The following is a 20,914-nucleotide window of genomic DNA, read 5'->3' on the forward strand; positions in this document are numbered from 1 at the left end:
ATACACTTTTAGATTGCAGTATGTATTGAGGGTAAGATCTGAGATCTAATATCCCCCATCATCATTATAGAGATATATTCAGAAGACTTTTTGAAAGCGAACCAGGGGGCCCATATTGTATAATGCGATTTGGAATCTCCCTTAGTGACATATGTGATGTCTTCTAAACGACATGTATCATCCACTCTTTGTAGCCAACTTTTTAGGGAGGGTGTTTCCGTTGTCCCCCAGTAAAGCGGTATAAGAGACTTAGCCGCATTTAGTAAGTGAGGTGTGACAGAATATTTATATATCGGCCCACTGGTTCGCCTGTACAATGAAACAAGACAACCCAGGGGTTGTCCACAAGTTCGGTGTTGGTGATTAATTCTATAAGCCGGGTAACTTCTGACCAATATAAACGGATGTGAGGGCATTCCCACCATAGATGAGCATGGGATGCTATGCTCCCACAGCCCCTCCAACACAAAGGGGAGCTGGCTGGGAACATTTTATGTAGCTTTAATGGGGTGTAATGCAATCTGGATAGCAGCTTAAAGTTGGTCTCCGCTACCTTCGATGCAATCGAGGAGGAGTGGGTTAGGCAGAGTATCTTCCTCTTTTCTTTCTCTGTGATAGTACTTTGTAGATCCGATTGCCATGCGTCGAGATAGGGGGGCGCAGATGGTTTTATATGTTCTCCCATGAAGCTCCGCTCCCCCTTGAGCCTTCTGGGAAGATAGTTTCCTCAGGTCTCCAAGCCATGAACAGCTCTATGACAGAAACTACATCTCCCACAATCCTAATCTTCCACTTCCTACCAGAGGGCGATTCCATTGAGATTACTGTAAAGGGGCACAGGAACAGTTCAAATAACAATGGTAAATCCGTGTGTTTATAATGGGAGTCTGATCCCGGTTTATTGGGATTATTTTTTACCAAAGGTATGTAGTAGAATACAGTTTGGCCTACATTTATGAAGAAATTAGACTGATTTTTTTTTCATATGCTTTATAACAGAAAGTAGAAAATATCATAAAGTCCAGTATATGATAACACCTACTTTTTTATTTCATTGTTTAAAAAAAAATATATATATATATATATATATGTATATGTATATATATATATATATATATATATATATATATATATACAGTGTATGTGTATATATATATATATATATATTTATTTTTACCTTCTTTTCATCCTGTCTGTGTTGCTGAACTCCTGCAGCAACTTTACAGCTACTTCCTGTTTACAGGCAGAGATGGCCTTTCTCAAGGCAGGATGCTAACAGCAGTGGAGCATACCAATATAGCATTTGTCTTGTAACAGCCTATCCTCAGAAGCCCACGTAATGTGGTGGCGATGCAGTAGCATAACTTGGAGGTAGGGACAAAGTGTTGTCACCCTATAACAGGAAGTAGATTTAACAAAGACCTTTAACCACTTGCTGACCGCCGCATGACTATTTACTGCGGCGGTCAGCCCCTCACAGGCAAAGCGACGTAGGTCTACGTCGCTAGCCTGTGAGGCTCTAGGGAGCGAGCGCGCGTCGGAGGCACGCTCCCGCTTCCTCACGGACCCGATGTCCGCCGGGCACTCGCAATTGTCCGTTACAGCGGGAGAAAGGCAGGCGGCTGATGTAAACAAAGCCGCCTGTCATTCTCACCTGTGTAAGAATGGAGATCATATGGTTCTGCTATGTAGGACCATTGATCTCTGTTCTTACACCTCAAGCCACATCCAATCACAGTTAGAAACACTTAACCCCTCCCTCTCAAAAAAAAGTTAACCCCTTCACTGCCAGTATCATTTTTACAGTAACAGTGCATATGTATAGCACTGATTACTGTAGTAATGTCACTGGTACCCCCAAAAGTGTCAAAAATGTCAGTCAAGGGTCCGATCTGTCCGCCGCAATGTCGCAGTCCCGCAAAAAAAATCGCAGATTGCCGCCATTACTCGTTAAAAAAAAAAATGACAAAAATCTTTCCCTTATATGTAGAATAAAACAAATTGGCCTAAAATGTTAAAACATTTTGATTTTTACAATTTTTTGGGGGAATTTCGTATAAAAAAATGTGAAAAATATTGTTATTTTTGCAAAATTGACGCTCTTTTTTTGTTTATAGTGCATGATCAAAAAATCGCACAGGTGATCAAATACCCCCAAAAGAAAGATCTGTTTGTGGGAAAAAAAAAGGACGTCAAATTCGTTTAGGTACAGCATCGCACGACCGCGCAATTGTCCGTTAAAGTCACACAGTGCCGAATCGCAAAATAGGCCCTGGTCAGGAAGGGGGTAAAATCTTCCGGGGCTTAAGTGGTTAAGGCAGGATACCATGGTATTATTTTAATTAACAATACTGATCTAAAAAAAATAAATAAATAAAAAAAACCTTCTGAGAGTACAATAACATGTTAAAATATATGTGAGTTTAAATGTACTTTAAGTATCATCCCGGAATACCTAAATAAAATGCTTTTCTTAATAATTTTCAGTTAATCAAGCCAATTGTGTTATTACGATTTTTTATTTTAGATGCTATTCAAATGTTGGAAACCTGCAACGGGGAAAACAACTGCTTTCTATTGGATTGGGATGTGATTTAGTTGAAGCAGTTCAGCATGAGTTCCTCCATGCTTTGGGATTTCATCATGAGCAATCCCGATCGGACCGCGATGACTATGTGACCATTATGTGGGAAAATATCCAGTCTGGTAAACTGATATATGTGATTTAAATATATTTATGTCTATTTCTTGGTGAAATAGAATGGGACATTGACGCAACAGGAAATGAGGGGAAAGTGCCCTAATGTGAGATTGAATTTCAATCCAAGACAAATTTCATCACAAAGCATCATCACCTCTTTTTCTGGTAGCAACTGAAACATTAAAGCAGAGCTCCAGTCCCTCCACCAAAAAATTAAGTCAGCAGCTACAAATACTTTTAATATTAGGACACTTACCTATCCAGGGATCCCAAGATGACGGCACCCCAGCTGATTTTTCAATCGCCATTCCTTGTAAGGGAAACCGGCAGTGAAGCCTTGCAGCTTCAAAGCTGGTTCCCTACTTCGCATGTGCAAAGTGCATTGCGCTTTGTGAATGGTCTGGAGGCAGGGAAAGGAGGGGAGCCCAACTTCCGGGGTACCTCACTGTGGCGAGGTCACCTGAAAGTGGGGACAGGTACCTGTCAAAAACAGGTACCCCCCCCCCCCCCGAAAGGTGCCAAATGTAGCAGCAAAGGGGGAGGAAAGAAAAAAGCGAAACTTCCCCTTTTGAAGTTGAGCTCTGCTTTAAGGCCGGGTTCACATATGTGCGGCCGCAGTTGCGTGCCTGGGGTCCATTGCATGTCTGTTCACTGGTTCAGGTGCGATTCAGGCCAGAATATTTTGCTTGAATTCGCACCTGAATTGGACCCAAACATGCACAGGACCCTTTTGCAATCCACTCTGCGGCTGCCCCAGACCTTTGTAAACTGGCTCCATTGAGAGCCAGTCACACTCGCATGTCATGTAAATTGGATGCAGGGAAAGCCTTAAAAGAAAAAAAAAATGGATTTTTGTCATGGATGTTTGCTAAAATACATACCTGTAAACAGAAAATAGGCTTGTTATATGGCAGTGAATCAGTGGGCTGTTAGCACACTGATTAGTTCCAGGTTAACCCACACTGGTTCCTCTCAGTAGTATACAAAAGGCGATCCAGTTAATGTTAAACGAGCAAGTGAAGACATACAGGAATTAATCATTTTACTCTGCCTTTTAAAATGATGCACTATTTCTTTATCAGGGAAAAGACAGTATAAAAACCAATAATCCAGAAAACAATAACAATTATGAAAGAAAAACCAGCATCCTTTGCCAAACGGTATAAGCACAATTAAAACCAGGAACCAACTGAAATCTAAACCTGCAATTTAATTAACTCTTCATTGCCAGACCAATACATGTTTTTCACATGAAGCATACAGATCAGACCCCTAACTGACATTTTTGACACTTTTCAGGGGACCAGTGACATTACTACAGTAATCCGTGCTAAAAATATGCACTTTTACTGTAATAATGACACTGGCACTGAAGGGGTTAACCCAGGGGCTAGCAAAGGGTTAAGTGTGAGCCTAGGGGTGTTTTCTAACTGTGGGGGGATTGGCTTATGGAATCAATACAGAGACCTGTGTTCCTAAATAGGAGGAACACAGGAGCTCTGCATTGATACCAGAGAGAACAACGTTCTGCTGTATTTACAACAGCAGACCGCCGTTCTCTCTTCACGGGGAGCGATCGCGGGTGTACGCCAGCCCCACGCTTTTGCTTTCCCGCTGTCAAGAGGGCGCAGGTGCTTGCCTCCGGCGGCGCGCATGCGCCTACAGAAGCACTCCCGCAAACCACTGTACAGGTACGGCGATTCGCGGGAACCTGCCGACTTGCCGCCGTATAACTGCAGTGGCTGGTCGGCAAGTGGTTAAAGTACACCTTCACTGAGAAAAAAATGAAAGCTGCAATTTCTGACCTTCTAAAAATGCTAGCAAAGGGGCAGCATCAGTCAGGCAAATAATGAATAGCTTCCTTTAATTTTTAGGGATTTGGTTCAACATGAAAAAGTACACCCAGACTGTAATCCCTTCATGTCTAAGTGTATTATAATTAAGCAATGAGCAGACTAAATTTTATGAATGGAACTTAAACTCAGATCTCTGCTAAATGTATTAAGGGTTGCCACCCTTGCACCCCTGTGACATTAGGTCCGAAGAGCCGCTAAATAAACAGCCCTTTCACACTGTACAGGTCAGAGCATTCATGTGAATGAGACTTTATTCTTTTGAAAAATTCCAATGCTTATTTTTATTGTGCAACTATTCACAATGCATTATGTGTTATCTAAAGAAAGAGCACAGCAGAAGCTATTTACTATCAGACTCGAACTCTGATTGAAATTCTATGCAAGTGGGTAGGGGTGATGACTCATTTGGTTGTGTGTAAAAGTGGGTGGGGGTGATGACTCCTTTAGTTGTTTGTAAATTTGGGCTTCAGCTACTGAGCTAAGTTTTTACAGCAAAGCAATTAAAGTGTATGAAAAGTCACCTCTTATTTTTAGCTTTAAATAGAGTAGAGAGCAGTTAGACTGTATGTCCAACTTTTATTGCTGTCAGTGTCTCCATTAGGTAGATTTTTAGAAAGTGGGGGAATAGTATTCATTTTAGAGCTGTCACCAGAGGAAGAGGTAAAAATCATTGAATGGGAGCAAATTTTCTAGCATCGACTGCCTTAAGATAGAATTTCCACTCATTTTCTGTTGTGTTTCTTAGACAGTGAAGAGAGATTCCCCCAGTGAGACAGTAAAAAAAAAAAAAAAAAAAAAAAAAAAAAAAACCCACTCTATCCAAAGCTAAAATAAGATTTAACTATACAAAGCCCTAAAAAAATAAGTGAAAAGAAGCCTTCAGCTCTACTTGTTGCCTGGTAACATACATGTGAGAAGTTCATACAGAGTTTTTTTTTACTCATTTTATGTTTAATTCCTGAACATTATATACAGTAAGTATAGAAAAGACCCCCCTTTAAAATAATCACACTTTGTTGCTTTGCAGCCTGAAATGAAGACAGACACAATTTTTGTTGTTTTATCCAGCTTTATTTTCCCAGTGCAACTTTTAACATCCAAGTACAAGACACCAACATGTCAGGAAAAAAAAAATCAAACATAATCCCTGATTTGCAAAAAAGAATCACCCATCCTAAAAATGACTTGTACACTCAATCAGGTGTACCTAATCACCTTCTCAATGACACACAAAGCCATTTGACTTTCAATTGTGATCATTTGTGGCCATTTTGATGAGCTCAGCATGAAAAGAGCTTTCCTTGAGCATTTCAGTCCCTAGTAGTGCAACTGAAGCAAACAATCAACTATGGGTGGCAAGGCACTGTCAAAAGATCTCCAGGATAAAGTTATGGACAGGAACAAGTCAGGAGATGGATACAAAAGCATTTCAAAGGTGTTATAAATGCATAGAAGCACAGTGAAGTCTACTATTAAGTAGTGTAAGGTATTTGGTACAACACAGACCCTTTGATCAGGACGTTGTGCCAAACTGGCCAAAAGCCAGGAGGAAACTGGTAAGAGAGGCTACCAAGAGACCCACAGCAACTCTGAAGCAGTTGCAGAAATATATGACAAAGAGTCGTCATTATGTGCATGTAACAACAATAATATCACAAATTCTCAAATTCACAAATTTGGCTTGTATGGGTGGGTTGCAAGTAAAAAGCCACTCCTCCAGAAAGGTCACGTGTAGTCACGATTGAGCTTTGCCAAAACGCACCTTGAAGATTCTGAGGCCACATGAAAAAAGGTGTTATGGTCAGATAAGTCTAAAATTGATTTATTTGGCCTCAACACCAAACCATATGTCTGGCAGAAATCCAGTACAGCTCACCATCCAGATAACACCGTCCCTACAATAAAGCATGGAGGTGGTAATATCCTGTTATGGGGGTGTTTCTCTGCAGCGGAGACTGGAGCACTTGTCAGGATAGAAGGAAAAATGAATACGGCAAAATACTCAAATTCTTTAGGAAAATATGCTGCCTCCTGCCAGAAAGTTGTCAATGGGAAAAAGGTGTACCTTCCAAAATGACAATGACCCAAAGCACACAGCAAAAATGAAGGAGAAAAAGGTGAATGCCCTTGCATGGCCTAGTCAGAGCCAAGACTTAAACCCCATTGAAAATCTGTGGAATGACTTGAAGACTGCAGTCCACATCAAATTTAACAGAACTTGAGCAGTTCTGCAAAGAAGAGTGGGCAAATTTTGCAACATTTAGATGTACAAAGTTAGTAAAGACATATGCCAACAAACTAAAGGCTGTAATTATCCACTTCCCGTCTGCGCTATAGCCGAAAAACTGCTACAGCGCGGACCTTAATTGCCGGGAGGGCATCCATGTACTCCAACATAAAAATGCATAATAATGCTAAAGGAAAGGCCTTCAAAAAATACAAGACTGAGGGGTCATTGGCAGCATTCAAGCATTACAAAGAGTGTAATAAGAAATGTAAAGACGAAATCAGGGCGGCTAAAATAGAACACGAGAGACATATAGCGGAAGAGAGTAAAAAGAACCCCAAGAAATTCTTTAGGTATATAAACAGTAAGAAAGTGAGGCCAGAACACATTGTCCCCATAAAAGACGATAAGGGAGTTTTGGCCACAGAGGACAGGGAAAAGGCGGTAGTGTTAAATAATTTCTTCTCTTCAGTCTTCACAAAATAATTGGGGGGCTACACTAACCCAGCTTGTAAGGCCAAGCTTAATAACACACCTCAGGAAATACCGCCATGGCTAACAGAAGATAGACTTAGAACTAAACTAGAGAAACTTAACATAAATAAATCACCGGGACCGGACGGCTTGCACCCGAGGGTTCTTAAAGAGCTCAGCCAGGTGATTGCCAGACCATTATTCTTGATCTTTAAGGATAGCTTACAGCTGGGTATGGTGCCAGCTGATTGGAAAAATGCCAACGTGGTACCAATATTTAAAAATGGGCCGAGATATATCCCGGGTAACTATAGGCCGGTCAGCCTAACATCAGTAGTCTGCAAGATTTTGGAGGGGATGTTAAGGGACCACATACAAGACTTTAGTAATGAAAATGGTATTATTAGTAGTAATCAGCATGGATTCATGAAAAATCGTTCTTGCCAAACCAATCTATTAACCTTCTATGATGAAGTGAGCTGCCACCTAGATAAAGGTAAGCCTGTGGATGTGGTGTACCTGGACTCTGCAAAGGCCTTTGACACCGTTCCCCACAAACGCTTACTGTTCAAACTAAGGAAGGTAGGTATGGATCATAATGTGAGTACCTGGATAGAGAACTGGCTCCAGGGGAGGTTGCAAAGGGTGGTGATTAATTGGGAATACTCAGATTGGGCGGGTGTGGAAAGCGGGGTCCCCCAGGGTTCTGTCCTGGGGCCAATCCTGTTTAATTTATTCATAAATGATCTAGAGGAGGGGATATCCAGTAAAATCCCAGTATTTGCGGATGATACTAAACTAAGCATGCCAATATCTTCTGGGCAGGATGCGGAAACCTTACAAGCGGACCTGAACAAAATAATGGGGTGGGCAACTACATGGCAGATGAGGTTTAATGTTGAAAAATGTAAAGTAATGCACTTGGGTGCCAGAAACCAGAAAGCAAGCTACCGCTGCAAGCAAAGCCAACAGAATACTGGGATGTATAAAAAAAGGAGATTCACTCCAGAAATAAAGAAATTATTCTCCCACTCTACAAGACTCTGGTCCGGCCACATCTGGAGTATGCTGTCCAGTTCTGGGCACTGGTCCTCACGAAGGATGTGCTGGAACTGGAGAAAGTCCAGAGAAGGGCAACAAAAATAATTAGGGGAATGGAGGACATCATCTATAAGGAAAGACTACAAGCACTGAACCTATTCTCTCTGGAGAAGAGATGATTGAGGGGGGATATGATATAAATGTACAAATACTGTACTGGCAACCCTAGCATAGGGGGTTCTTCACTGTAAGAGCAGTAAGGATGTGAAATTCTCTTCCGCAAACCATCGTATCAACAGGGAGCATCAATAGTTTCAAAAAAATATTAGATAGGCACCTTAAAGACCACAACATACAGGGGTATACAATGTACGGTTAACAGCAAACACACACCCACATCATAGGTTGAACTGGATGGACTGGTGTCTTTTTTCAACCTCACTAACTATGTAACTATGTAACATGTACGTCCTCCCGTGCATGAGCTGCCTGCGTGCACAGCTCGCACTGTGATCAGCGAGTCCATGAGATCCAGATACAGATCTGAGTAAGGGGCTGATCCCAGCCCCTTACCAACGTGATCAGCTGTCAGCCAATGACAGCTGGTCACGTGATGTAAACAGCAGCCAGGGATCAGTTTTTTTTTCTCCGCACACTATCAGCCCATCAGTGCCACCCATCAGGACCACCTATCAGTGCCCATCAGTGGCACCTATTATTGCCCATGAGTGCCCATGAGTGCCATCTATCAGTGCCACCTACCAGTGCCCTTCAGTGCTGCCTATCGGTACCACCCATCAGTGCCACCTTATCAGTGCCCATCAGTGTTGCCTATCAGTGCCCAACTGCCCATCAGTGCAGCCTATCAGTGCCCATAAGTGCAGCATATCCGTGACTAGCAGTGCCGCCTCATCAGCGCACATTAATGAAGGAGAAAATGTACCTGTTTGCAAAATTTTATAACAAAATCTAAAAACAGTTTTTTTTTTTTTCAAAATTGTCGGTCTTTTTTTGTTTGTTCAGCGAAAAAAAAAAACCCAGTAGTGATTAATCACTATCAAAAGAAAGCTCTATTTGTTTGAGAAAAATGATAAAAATTTAATTTGGGTACAGTGTTGCTTGACCTTGCAATTGTCATTCAAAGTATGACAGCGCTGAAAGCTGAGAATTGGCCTGGGCAGGAAGGGGGTTTAAGTGCCCAGTAGGCAAGTGGTTAAAGCAAATGGTGGTTCAAGAAAATACTGACACATCCTTTTTCCAACTCAATGATTCTGTTTTTTTAACATGTTGATGTTTCTATCTTTCACTTGGATGTTATAAGCTGTATAATAAATACAGCTGGATAAAACAAAAACTGTGTCTGTCTTCATTTCAGGCTGCAAAGCAACAACATGTAAATATTTAAAGGTGGGTGATTCTTTTCCATACCCACTGTCTAAAGAAAATATATACAGAAACAATACAATCCCTTTAGGGTAAGAGCATGGTCTAGACTGCAGGTTGCAATAGGATCCAAACAGAGACATGGCTTCCCTGTTTCCTATATCTGTGTAACCGCCTGGCGTGGTCTCCGTGCCCCAAATGACATCAGGTATGTTGAAACGCGGCGGGCAGCGCAAGCTGGGATGTCATTAAGTTTTTGGAAGGAATCAGGATGCATTCTTTTCCTACAATCCGCGGAATTGTATTATGAAAAGCGCTTTTTATTCCGAAATCTTGTAAGTGGATCCCATTTATTTAAAATAAATGAAGTTATACACTATGAGAAGATTCTATTTTTATTTTTAATAACTGTGTATGGAGGAACCGTCATCGGGTTATGCTGCAATACTGCCCAGGATGATCCATTGTCACTGAGATTTGGAGGGATATCTCTATACCAAACACACAAATTGACCTATCTGTAGTGGATGGTCAATTCTATCTGGTAAGCCTTGTGTTGATCACTTGGTGGAGATCTGTAATGCAGCACAACTACATTGATGGATTTATGTTACACTTGAGATCTTCTCACTGCACGACCATTTTGCAAGGATCACTTTAATTTAATATTTTCTTGTTCTGTTATCAAATTAATTTTGTGTCTTTCACTAAGTGGACATTTATTTAGTAGTGCAAAATTATTATTTTATTTTATGCACTTTGTTTTATATCACATGGTATGTTGCAGCTGTTTGGATTGCAATCTTAGCGCAGTATTCATTCACATTATACACATGAATTTGTAATATAGGATCATATATTATAAAATACTAGATTGGGTGACTTGCCACTGCTGCATACCCAGTGATGTTATGTTTAACAAAAGGAATGGTAGCAAGAAAGCTAGCAAAAGATTGGGAAGGAAACATTTAAAAAGAGACTTCAGCAATTCTGCTGTTTGCTGTTTAGCAAACAGAACTTGCCTAATTTCGATTTACATGTGATTCGCTTTAGAATGATCAAAAGATAAATAGATTAAAAACAGAATTGATATGTGAGGCTAATATCCTTGAAGTGTATGTAAAGGCAAAACTGTCAAGAATTTCTGCTGCTGTCACTCTCTGTTCGTCCGGGTGACCATTGTCATCAAGACAGAAAATTATGAGTAATCCAACATTTTAGAGGTGTCATCAGAACAAGAGGTAAGGGGAATCTTCCAATGGGGAAATACGTTTTGGTGACAACTGTCTAAAGAATTCCTTTCACTTTGGGGAAATTTCCGATATCCTGTTGTGTTCCAAGGTAGGAAGTGAAGGTAAGCCAGGACGCAGACAGCAAAAAAAAGGTAAACTAACAGAAGTTTTAACCCTTCCCTACTCTAACTAAAACAAAAAACTGTTGGCTATACATATGCTTTAATATGAAGTAATGTTATTATTTATTCCCAAGACACAAGAGGTATCAGGTAGATAAGAACATTCAACCTGAAACATTGAAAAGCCATGTTATGTATTTCAACAAATACACACATATATTATGGTATTATATTTATATATGATTGTTTCTAATCTGTCGAACATACTGCATTTTTTTATATAACTTCAACTAAACAATATCTTTATTTTTTAGGTAAAAACAATAATTTCCAAGCCTATGATGATAAAACATCCAGTTTTCTAAACGTTCCTTATGATTACACCTCTGTATTACATTACAGCAAATCTGCTTTTCAGATCAGTGACGATCCAACAATCATACCTAAGAATCCTCAGTATACAGATATAATTGGAAAACAAATAGACTTTAGTGATGGTGATGTCTTGAAGTTAAACCGACTGTACAACTGCAGTAAGTTCTTGCTAAGATTATAGTCAACAAAATATATAGTGAACCTGTCAGTCATTTTAATGAATCTCATTCATAACAGCTCTGCTTCCTATACCAGTGAGCTGTGATTGGCCCAAAGCTATCACATGGTACCTAGGCTAATCACAGCACCCTGTGCCATGTGATTAGCCTTAGCCATTTACATTTGCTGTCACAATCCACAATTCAAGCATTATACCTGGGACTTTATCTATAGATAAATTATATGGTACTTTATATCACAACTTTAATAAATATTGCTGTTACCATGATCATCATTGTAACAACAATCAAAATGTAAAAATAAAATCCCTGATCACCCCCTACAGAATAGTACAGTGTTACTCTGATGAACGTCGTGTAAAAAAAAAAAGGAAAAAAAAATGTTCATAAAGATAAAATATTTACAACATTGAATACAACTTAATTTAAAGTTTTTTACATACTGTCACAAGTCAGTGTCCCTAATTACTGCCACGTCAGTAATATGGTTATGCTGTACTCATATGTGTATTTAGGTTTTGTGCTGTCCTAGGCCTGACTAAACTTGTGCACCCCCTAATTTAAATATGACCAACCTCTTCCTGTAAAGGCCACACCCCTTCCAGTTTATGACCCGTCCTGTCATCTGTAATCCACAGACCACAACCACAGTCTATCAGTGCCCATCAGTGTAGCATCGTCAGTTCCCATAAGTTCAGCCTCATCAGTGCCGCCTTATCAGTGCCCATTAGTGCAGCCTCATTACTGCCCATCAGTGCAGCATATCAGTGCGGCCTCATCAGTGGCCATCAGTACAGCCTGATCAGTGGCCACCAGTGCAGCCTATCAGTGCACATTAGTGCAGCCTATCAGTGCATCATATCAGTGCCCATCAATGCAGACCCATCAGTGCCACCTCATCAGTGGCTATCAGTGAAGCATATTAGTGCCCATCAGTGCAACATATCAGTGCCCATCAGGGCAGCATATCAGTGAAATTTATCAGTGCCACCTTGTGCCCATCTGTGCAGCCTCATTAGTGCAGCATATCAGTACCCACCATTGCCACCTCATTAGTGGCCATCAGAGCAGCATATTAGTGGCCATCAGTGCAGCCTATTAGCGCCCATCAGTGCAGCATATTAGAGAATATCAGTGTCCATCAGTGCTGCCTTATCAATGCAGCCCCATTAGTACAGCTTATCAGTTCCCATTAGTACAGCCTTCTGTCACTGGATTAGTAAGATTACTCCTTTCTTTTAAGATATTTGGACTTGTACCGCCACTGATTGTAATCATAGGATTATAGCATTATTTCACTTTTTTGTATAATGACTAAGAAGTCCTTAGTCATTATACAAATAATCAGTGGCAGCAAACACAAGTCCAAATATCTTATAAGATTAGAGTAATCTTACTAATCAAGTGACATATTGTGATAGCACATATGAGGTGAGCAGGTCCATAATATTATTGCCATCATATACAATAAAAGTCCTAATTGTATATGATGCAATTCAATATGCTCGTTCAAGGACAAGGATGTTTAAAGAAATTAAATTATATTATTGAAATGATGCCTGCCATACCTGGGGGCCCAGGAGGTTAGGTGGAGCATTAGGCTGCAGTGCCACACTTATTAGCATTGGCGAACTTCGGGCTAGTTGTATTAAGTGTGGTCGGCGGCCTGTGGTCTGTCCGAATGTCCTCATTGGCCGGTATTCTTATACAGGAAGGAAGCAGTATGACCACTTTATAGGGGTGCCAGACTGATTTTTCTCCTGGACCTTGCCCTCCAGCTCAATTTGATTGGCCCTATACTAAAAGTGTAGCCCAAGCCGGAGGGGACCCTTTTCATACGGTAGCCGGGTTAAGGATGGTTTTTTTGTGCGGGGTGCAGCTTTTTTGCTGCCCCCCCCCCTGCAAAGTGCTGCCCTAGGCCTGGGCCTTGTTGGCCTTGGCCAAGATAGAGCACTGGCTGTACTGCATTGGTGATAGTATGTAAAAAAAATATATAAAATTGTGAAAAAGAAACAAACACATTTTATTTATCATCTTCATTTTCCCCAAAAAATTACAAAAAATTACAGTTTCAAAAAACTCACCATGCCTCACACTAAATGTCTTCTTTCCAAAAAGGGTAATGTGGGGGGTATTTGTACTGTCCTGGCATTTTAGGGCCTCAAGAAATGAGATTGTCCTTCAGTACATCAGGATTGATCAATTTTCAAATATACAGTTAGGTCCATATATATTTGGACACAAGCACAATTTCCATACTTGCAGACTTTCAGCTTTATTTCAAGGGGTTGAACATAAATATCAAGTACAAATTTTAGGATCTGCAACCATTTTTAAACACTGCCCCCCCCCCCCCCATTTTCAAGGGCTCAAATCAAATGTTGTTGGACAAAATATTATAATCATAAATAAAATGTTCATTTTGAATATTTTTTGAGAATCCATTACTGGCAATGAGGGCCTGAAGTCTGGAGCCCATGGACATTACCAAAGACTGGGTTTCCTCCTTTCTGATGCTTTGCCAGGCTCTAACTGCAGCTGTCTTTAGGTGTTCTTTGTTTGTGGGTCTTTCTGCCTTTGGTTTTGCCTTCAGCAATGGAAATGCATGCTCTATTGGGTTGAGATCAGGTGATTGACTCAGCATTTGCAGAATATTTTACTTCTTTTCCTTCAAATGCTCCTGGGTTGCTTTTTGCAATGTGTTTTGTGTCATTGTTTATGTGTACTATGAAGTGCCGTCCAATCATCTTTTCTGCATTTGGTTGAATCTGGGCTGACAGTAAGCTCTAAACACGGCAGAATTCATCCGTTTGCTTCTGTCTTCTTTCACATCATCAATAAACACCAATGACCCGGTGCCACTGGAAGCAATGCATGCTCATGCCAACACATTGCCTCCACCATGTTTTACAGATGACGTTGTATGCTTTGGATCATGAGCTGTTTCAAGCTTTCTCCACACTTTTTTCTTCCCGTCATTCTGGGACAGATTAATCTTAGTTTCATACATCCAAAAAATGCTTTTCTAGAACTGGTCTGGCTTTTTTAGATGTTTTTTGGCAAAGTCTAATCTGGCTTTTCTATTCTTCAGGCTTATGAATAGTTTGCACCTTGTAGTGAACCCTCTGTATTTGCTCTCGTGAAGTCTTCTCTTGATTGTAGACTTTGACAATGATACACCCACCTCCTGGAGAGTGTCCTACACTTGTCTCGATGTTGTGAATGGGTTTTTCTTTACCATAGAGAGGATCCTGCGATCATCCACCACTGTTGTCTTCCGTGGACGTTCAGGCCTTTTTATGTTGCTGAGCTCACCAGTGTGTTCTTCTTTCCTCAGAATGTACCAAACTGTTGATTGAGCCACTCCTAATATTGCTGCTTTCTCTCTGAGGGATTTGTTTAATTTTTAAACCCTTACAATGGCCTGTTTCACTTGCATGAACAGCTCCTTTGAACGCATGATGTAGGTTCACAACTAAAGATTCCAAATGCAAATACCACACTTAGAATCAACTCCAGACCTTGTACCTGCCTAATTGATAAAGAAATAATGGAGTAGCCCACAACTGCCCATGAAACAGCTTTTGATTCAGTTGTCTAATTACGTTTGGTCCCTTGAAAAAGGGGGATGGCTAATCTTAAGAGCTAAAATTCCTAAACCCTTCCTCCGATTTGGATGTACATGCTCTCAAATTAAACCTGAGAGTGTGCACTTTCAGCCCTTATCCATTATATAATTTATCCCTTGAATATGTTTTGGTAAATAACTAAAAAAAAGAAAAAAAAATTGTGCCTGTGTCCAAATAAGTAATGACCTACCTGTACATATCATAGTTTGTATATGCTATAACTTTCACACAAACCAATTATTACACACTCATTGAGATTTTTTTTATACAAAAGACGTGGCAGAATACATTTTGAAATAAATAAATTAAGGAATTAGATTTTTTTCTTTTTTTGAATATGTTTTATAACATAGTTACATAAAGTTACATAGTTAGTGAGGTTGAATAAAGACACCAGTCTATCCAGTTCAACCTATGATGAGTGTGTGTGTGTGTGTGTATAAGTTTTTATGTCAATAGTACATTGAATACCCCTGTATGTTCTGGTTGTAAAGGTGCCCATCTAATAGTTTTTTTTTTAACTATCAATGCTCCCTGCTGATACCACTGCTTGTGGAAGAGAATTCCACATTCTTACTGCCCTGACGGTATAGAACCCTTTACGCAGTTCAAGGTTAAACTGCTTTTCTTTTCATTTTTATGAATGGCCGCGAGTCCTTTTATATTCCCTTTTGCTGAAAAGTTTATTCCCAATGCTAGGGTTGCCAGTATGGTATTTGTACATTGATATCATATCCCCTCTCAAGCGATTCCCAGGTCCTTTTCCATCTTAGTTTCCCCCAAAGGCTCTTCTCCTAATGAGTAACTTGCGTTTGTGTTTCTGGCACCCAAATGCATTACCTTACATTTTCTAACATTAAACCATTGCCATGTAGATGCCCACCCCATTATTTTGTTCAGGTCTTCTTGTAAGGTTTCCACATTTTGCATAGAACTTATTGCCCTGCTTAATTTAGTATCGTCCGTAATTATGGAGATTGGACTGTTTATCCCATCCTCTATGTCATTTATGAAGAAATTAAACAGGATTGGTCCCAGGACAGATCCTTAGGGGACCCCACTTTCCACCCCAGACCATTCTGAGTATTCCCCATTTATCACCACCCTTTGGACTCCAAAATCTCCTCTTCTTAAGCTATAACCTCTTCCAGCTCTCCCTGGAAGATCCCTAGATCCCTTCTCTACCTCCCCTTCTTTATATTTTTCGAAAACTTACGGGGTTGATTCCAGAGTCAACCACCCTGGAGTTGCTCAAGATTGGGCAACGGTATGCGATTTACAGCATTACCCTACGCTCAGGGGAATTCCCCCTCTATCCTGTTTTTTTGCACCAATACATTAAGCATTTACTGTTATTATCTCTATGACACAAAGATTTAAAATGATGTATACTTTTTGGATCCATGTTACAATTTTATTCTTCCTGTATTACCTGAACATTGGTAGGCCCTACGTGGGTGATATTTGTGCTGTATCGAATTCTATATTCTCCTTGAAAACCAATAAACATATTGAAACAAAAATATTGGTAACATTTTTTCTTTTCTTCAATCAGCTGGTACCATTCCCGTCAGTAGTTTATACATAAAAATTAGGAACAATGGTCTGGCAGTGGCTATCACCTGGCTAAGTTCTTTAAGGACCCTCGGGTGTAAGCCATCTCGTCTCGGTGACTTATTTATGTTAAGATTTTCAAGTCTAGTTCTGAGTCTGTCTTCTGTTAAACATGATGGTGCTGTTAAATTTAACATTACAGTCTAAGTTACTGTATCCCCCAATTCTTTTGTGAAGACTGAGGAGAAGAATTTATTTAAAACCTTCGCCTTCTCTCTGTCCTTTATAGGCAGATTCCCTTCATCGTCCTTTATAGAGCCAATATGTTCTGGCCTCATTTTCTTACTATTCATATACTTTATCTTAGCCGTCTTGTTTGCGCTCTTACATTTCTAATTGCATTCTTTGTAATGTTGGATTGCTGCCAATGACCCCCTCAGCCTTGTATTTTTTAAAGGCCCTTTCTTTGGTTTTTATATGCATTTTGGAGTTTAGCCACTCAGGGTTTATTTTAGCTCTTTTAAACTTACTCCCTGTTAGAATGCACTGGCCAATACCTTTATTTATTATGTTCTTAAAGCACTTCCATTTTTCCTCAGTGTTCTTTGTTCCTACGATTCTTTCCCATTTTATATCATCTAACTAAGAGCACAGTTTAAGGAAGTTGGCTCTTTTGAATGTCAGTGTCCTTGCATTAGCCTTGTGTTTCATATTTCTATGATTTATACTGAAACTAATTGACTTGTGATCACTGTTTCTTAAGTTGCCCCGTATTTCTACATCCGTGATTAGGTCATTGAGACATTGTTTCTTGTTGGTGCGTTCACCATCTGACCCATGAAATTGTCCTGCAAAACATTCAGGAAATGGCGAGCCTTAGATGAATGCGTGGTTCCTTCTGCCAAGTCTATATCTGGATAGTTAAAATCTCCCAACATAATGACATTTGCCATCCTTGCCACTATTTCAAGCTGTGATAGGAGGTTAACCTCCCCGTCCTCAATGTGGTTGGGGTGCCTATAGCCTACTCCCAATATTACTTTCCTCATAGTACCTTTCCTTTGAAGCTCTACCCATAGGGATTCTACCTCCTCCCTAGCTCCATTTGTGATATCATCCCTCATATTCACTTGCACATTATTCTTGATATAAAGGCATACCCCTCCCCCTTTTTTACCCTCTCTATCTCTGCGACAAAGGGAATACTCTAAATGGTTGCCAGCCAATCATGAGAGCCATCAAACCAAGTCTCTGAAATTCCCACAAAATCAAAATCCTCCTCATTCATCCCCATTTAGGTACAGTCCATCCCTATTTAAGAGCCGGTAGCTGACTGGGAAGTTGGCCCAGTTCTCCAGGAACCCAAACCTCTCCTTTCTACACCAGCTCCTCAGCCACTTGCTTACTTCCCTAATCTCCTGCTGCCTCTCTGATGTGGCTTGTGGTACAGGTAGTATTTCTGAGAATACTACCTTGGAAGGTCTACTCCTTAATTTAGCTCCTAAGTCCCTGAAATAGTTTTTTAGGATTCTCCATCTTCTTCTGACATTGTCAATAGAAAGTAAAACATATGATTTTTTTATATACTAAAAAGTAAAAAACCCAGTGGTGATCAATAATCACCAAAGGAAAGCTCTATTTGTGTGAAAAATATGATATACATTTCATTTGCGTACAATGCTGCATGACTGCGCAATTACCAGGTACAGTAGCGCAGTACCAAACAGCAAAAATATGGCCTGGTCATGAAGGGGTAAAACCTTCTGGAGCGTAAGTGGTTAAAATAATACACCTGTGTGCATGAGACCTTAAGGGCTAAGGTTCACTTTTAAGTAATTCAACCACAATAGTGTCCTATTCTTTGCAACTCTAAATTCAGTAGGTACATTGTGTAAAGATCAAAGAGTTGCTTGTGGAGATTCCCCACCTAGAAAAACTTTTTTTTAACCAAGCTTCTTGTTGGCTGTTCTGTGTCTAGTACATGGCTTGATTTCGGCCATGATGGCCATCATTATTAAAAAAAATGTTGTGTGGATGTATGTTGGAGTTACATCATCCCAGAACCCTGATTTATTCTCAGTATTTTACAGACTCTGGGAATGGGCTGGAAGTTCACACTGCACAATCTATATGCTTCACACAGTGTACGTTAGAAAATAAACACTAGAAGAAAGGGGAATTTTTAACAGAGGATGCATGTAAACTCTTCTGCCAAAAAGCTCTAACTCTTAGCATTTTTTTTCAGATTTTCATTTTTTGTTTAATTCCATTTTAAGCATTTTATTTAAAAAAGAAACACTATCAGTGTCTATACAGGCACATACTGTATGTCAATTATTTTCCTCTGCCTTTTTCAAATATTTATCTGTTTTGGTCAACCATGCTAACTTGTAACTATTGTTCTCTATTGCACAGCATCCTCTCTCACCTTTCTGGATGCATGCAGCTTTGAACGTGATGACATTTGTGGCATGTTGCAGGATGACAGTGATTCTTTTGATTGGCAGCGTGTTTCTAAAATTCCAACTGGACCAAGTTCTGATCATACTTTCCTGGGAAAAGGTAATCTCTTGTGGACTAGACAATGCAAGAAAAAATACTTGCTAGAGTGTAAATATACTATATTCTAGGTAATAATGTATATAATAATCACATTTCCATTTACTGAAATTGGATAATTAAATGTTAATGTGGGTTGGTTGCCATTGGTCACAAAAAAAAACTTTTCTGAATATGTCACTGTATTGTTTAAGCAAAAGCTCATATTTACGTATCTTGCTGATTTTAGACACCGGTAACTTCATGCACTTCAGCACCAGCAATGGCAGCTTTGGGAGTTTTGCTACACTTGAAAGCCGATTATTCTACCCAAAGAGGGCATATCAGTGTCTGGAATTCTTCTACTATCACAGTGGTAGTGAAAGTGACCAGCTCCAAATCTGGATAAAAGAATACACAACTGGCTACCCCAATGGAATTCTGACATTAGTGGACTCTGTATCTGGTAAGAAGGAGAACAAATGGTTTTTGTATTATCCACATACTGTGTCACAGTATTTATCAGCCCTCATAGGCTCTTTGCTTTGCTCATCACTTCCGATGAAAATCTTTCCTCTTGCATTCTACAGACAGAATCTTCCTACATTCATACCATTATGCTAGCCACAGGGCCTGGGAATAATTGGTCTTTCTTTTCTTTGTGGTCACAGACATTAAACATAATTTTTATTGAACTTTCAGATGATTTGTAGACAAGTCAAGTCAGTAATATAAAAAATAAATTAAGACTAATTCACATAATATTTTTATATGGACCAATAATATGTATTATTCTAGTGAAATGTGTTCCCTGTTATGCAGGCAAACCGGCTAATTATTGGCAGCTTCATTTTTCTTCAATAAATACAAAAAACAAATTCAGATTTGTGTTCCGAGGAATAAAAGGAAGTGGAAATCCTACTGGTGGCATCTCTATCGATGATATCAACTTGTCTGAAACGAAGTGCCCTCAGAATGTTTGGCACATTAGAAACTTCAGTTCTGATTTCACAAAAGTTGAGGTGTATAGTCCTCCATACTACTCCAATGATGGCTATGCTTACCAGATTGGGCTATGGTCATATGCTACACAATATTCACCATATAACCTTGCAGCATATCTTTATCTGATAACTGGAGAGAACGATCCGACCCTTCAATGGCCCTGTCCTTGGAGGCAAGCTACAGTAGAGTTCTTGGACCAAAATCCTAACGTTCTGCAGAGAAAATCGGCCATGAAGAGTATTACAACAGACCCAACTCAATTATCAGGTTAGAATCCTACAGACTAATAAAATACCCTTTAAATGACATCTCTCAAAGTAATAACACCATGGTCTTGGTAACACCAGACACAATGCAATGCTACACAATGAATTGACTGAATAACACCTTTTCTCTTTTTTATGTATTCCCCATGTATTTCTTGTCCATGTATCCAACCAATGACTCATCAGCCATCAGCGGGCTTCCCCTCTAACAGCTGAAATTTAAACAAAAGAATGCCAGGAAATGAAAAATTCTGAAAAAAAGTGTGGGCCCCCCACCCCACACCTAAATTTAACAAAAAACAGCATGGGGCCCCCCAAAATCAAAAAAATAC

General features: G+C 39.9%; 1 protein-coding gene across 1 annotated transcript in view; it reads left to right on the forward strand.

Moving 5' to 3' along the window:
- LOC309556541 (uncharacterized protein) overlaps positions 1–20,914 on the forward strand; it is a gene marked incomplete at both ends in the record, with an annotated part of 150,708 nt that overhangs the window by 53,224 nt on the left and 76,570 nt on the right. The window contains 5 exons of the mRNA XM_082258985.1: positions 2,528–2,706; positions 11,351–11,569; positions 19,189–19,335; positions 19,562–19,777; positions 20,134–20,583. Of these exons, the coding sequence (XP_082115111.1) occupies positions 2,528–2,706; positions 11,351–11,569; positions 19,189–19,335; positions 19,562–19,777; positions 20,134–20,583 (1,211 nt within the window). The remainder of the gene's footprint in view (positions 1–2,527; positions 2,707–11,350; positions 11,570–19,188; positions 19,336–19,561; positions 19,778–20,133; positions 20,584–20,914) is intronic.

The sequence above is a fragment of the Pelophylax lessonae genome (assembly GCF_965119305.1).
Source record: "Pelophylax lessonae genome assembly, chromosome: 5".
In the NCBI taxonomy this organism is placed as follows: domain Eukaryota; kingdom Metazoa; phylum Chordata; class Amphibia; order Anura; family Ranidae; genus Pelophylax; species Pelophylax lessonae.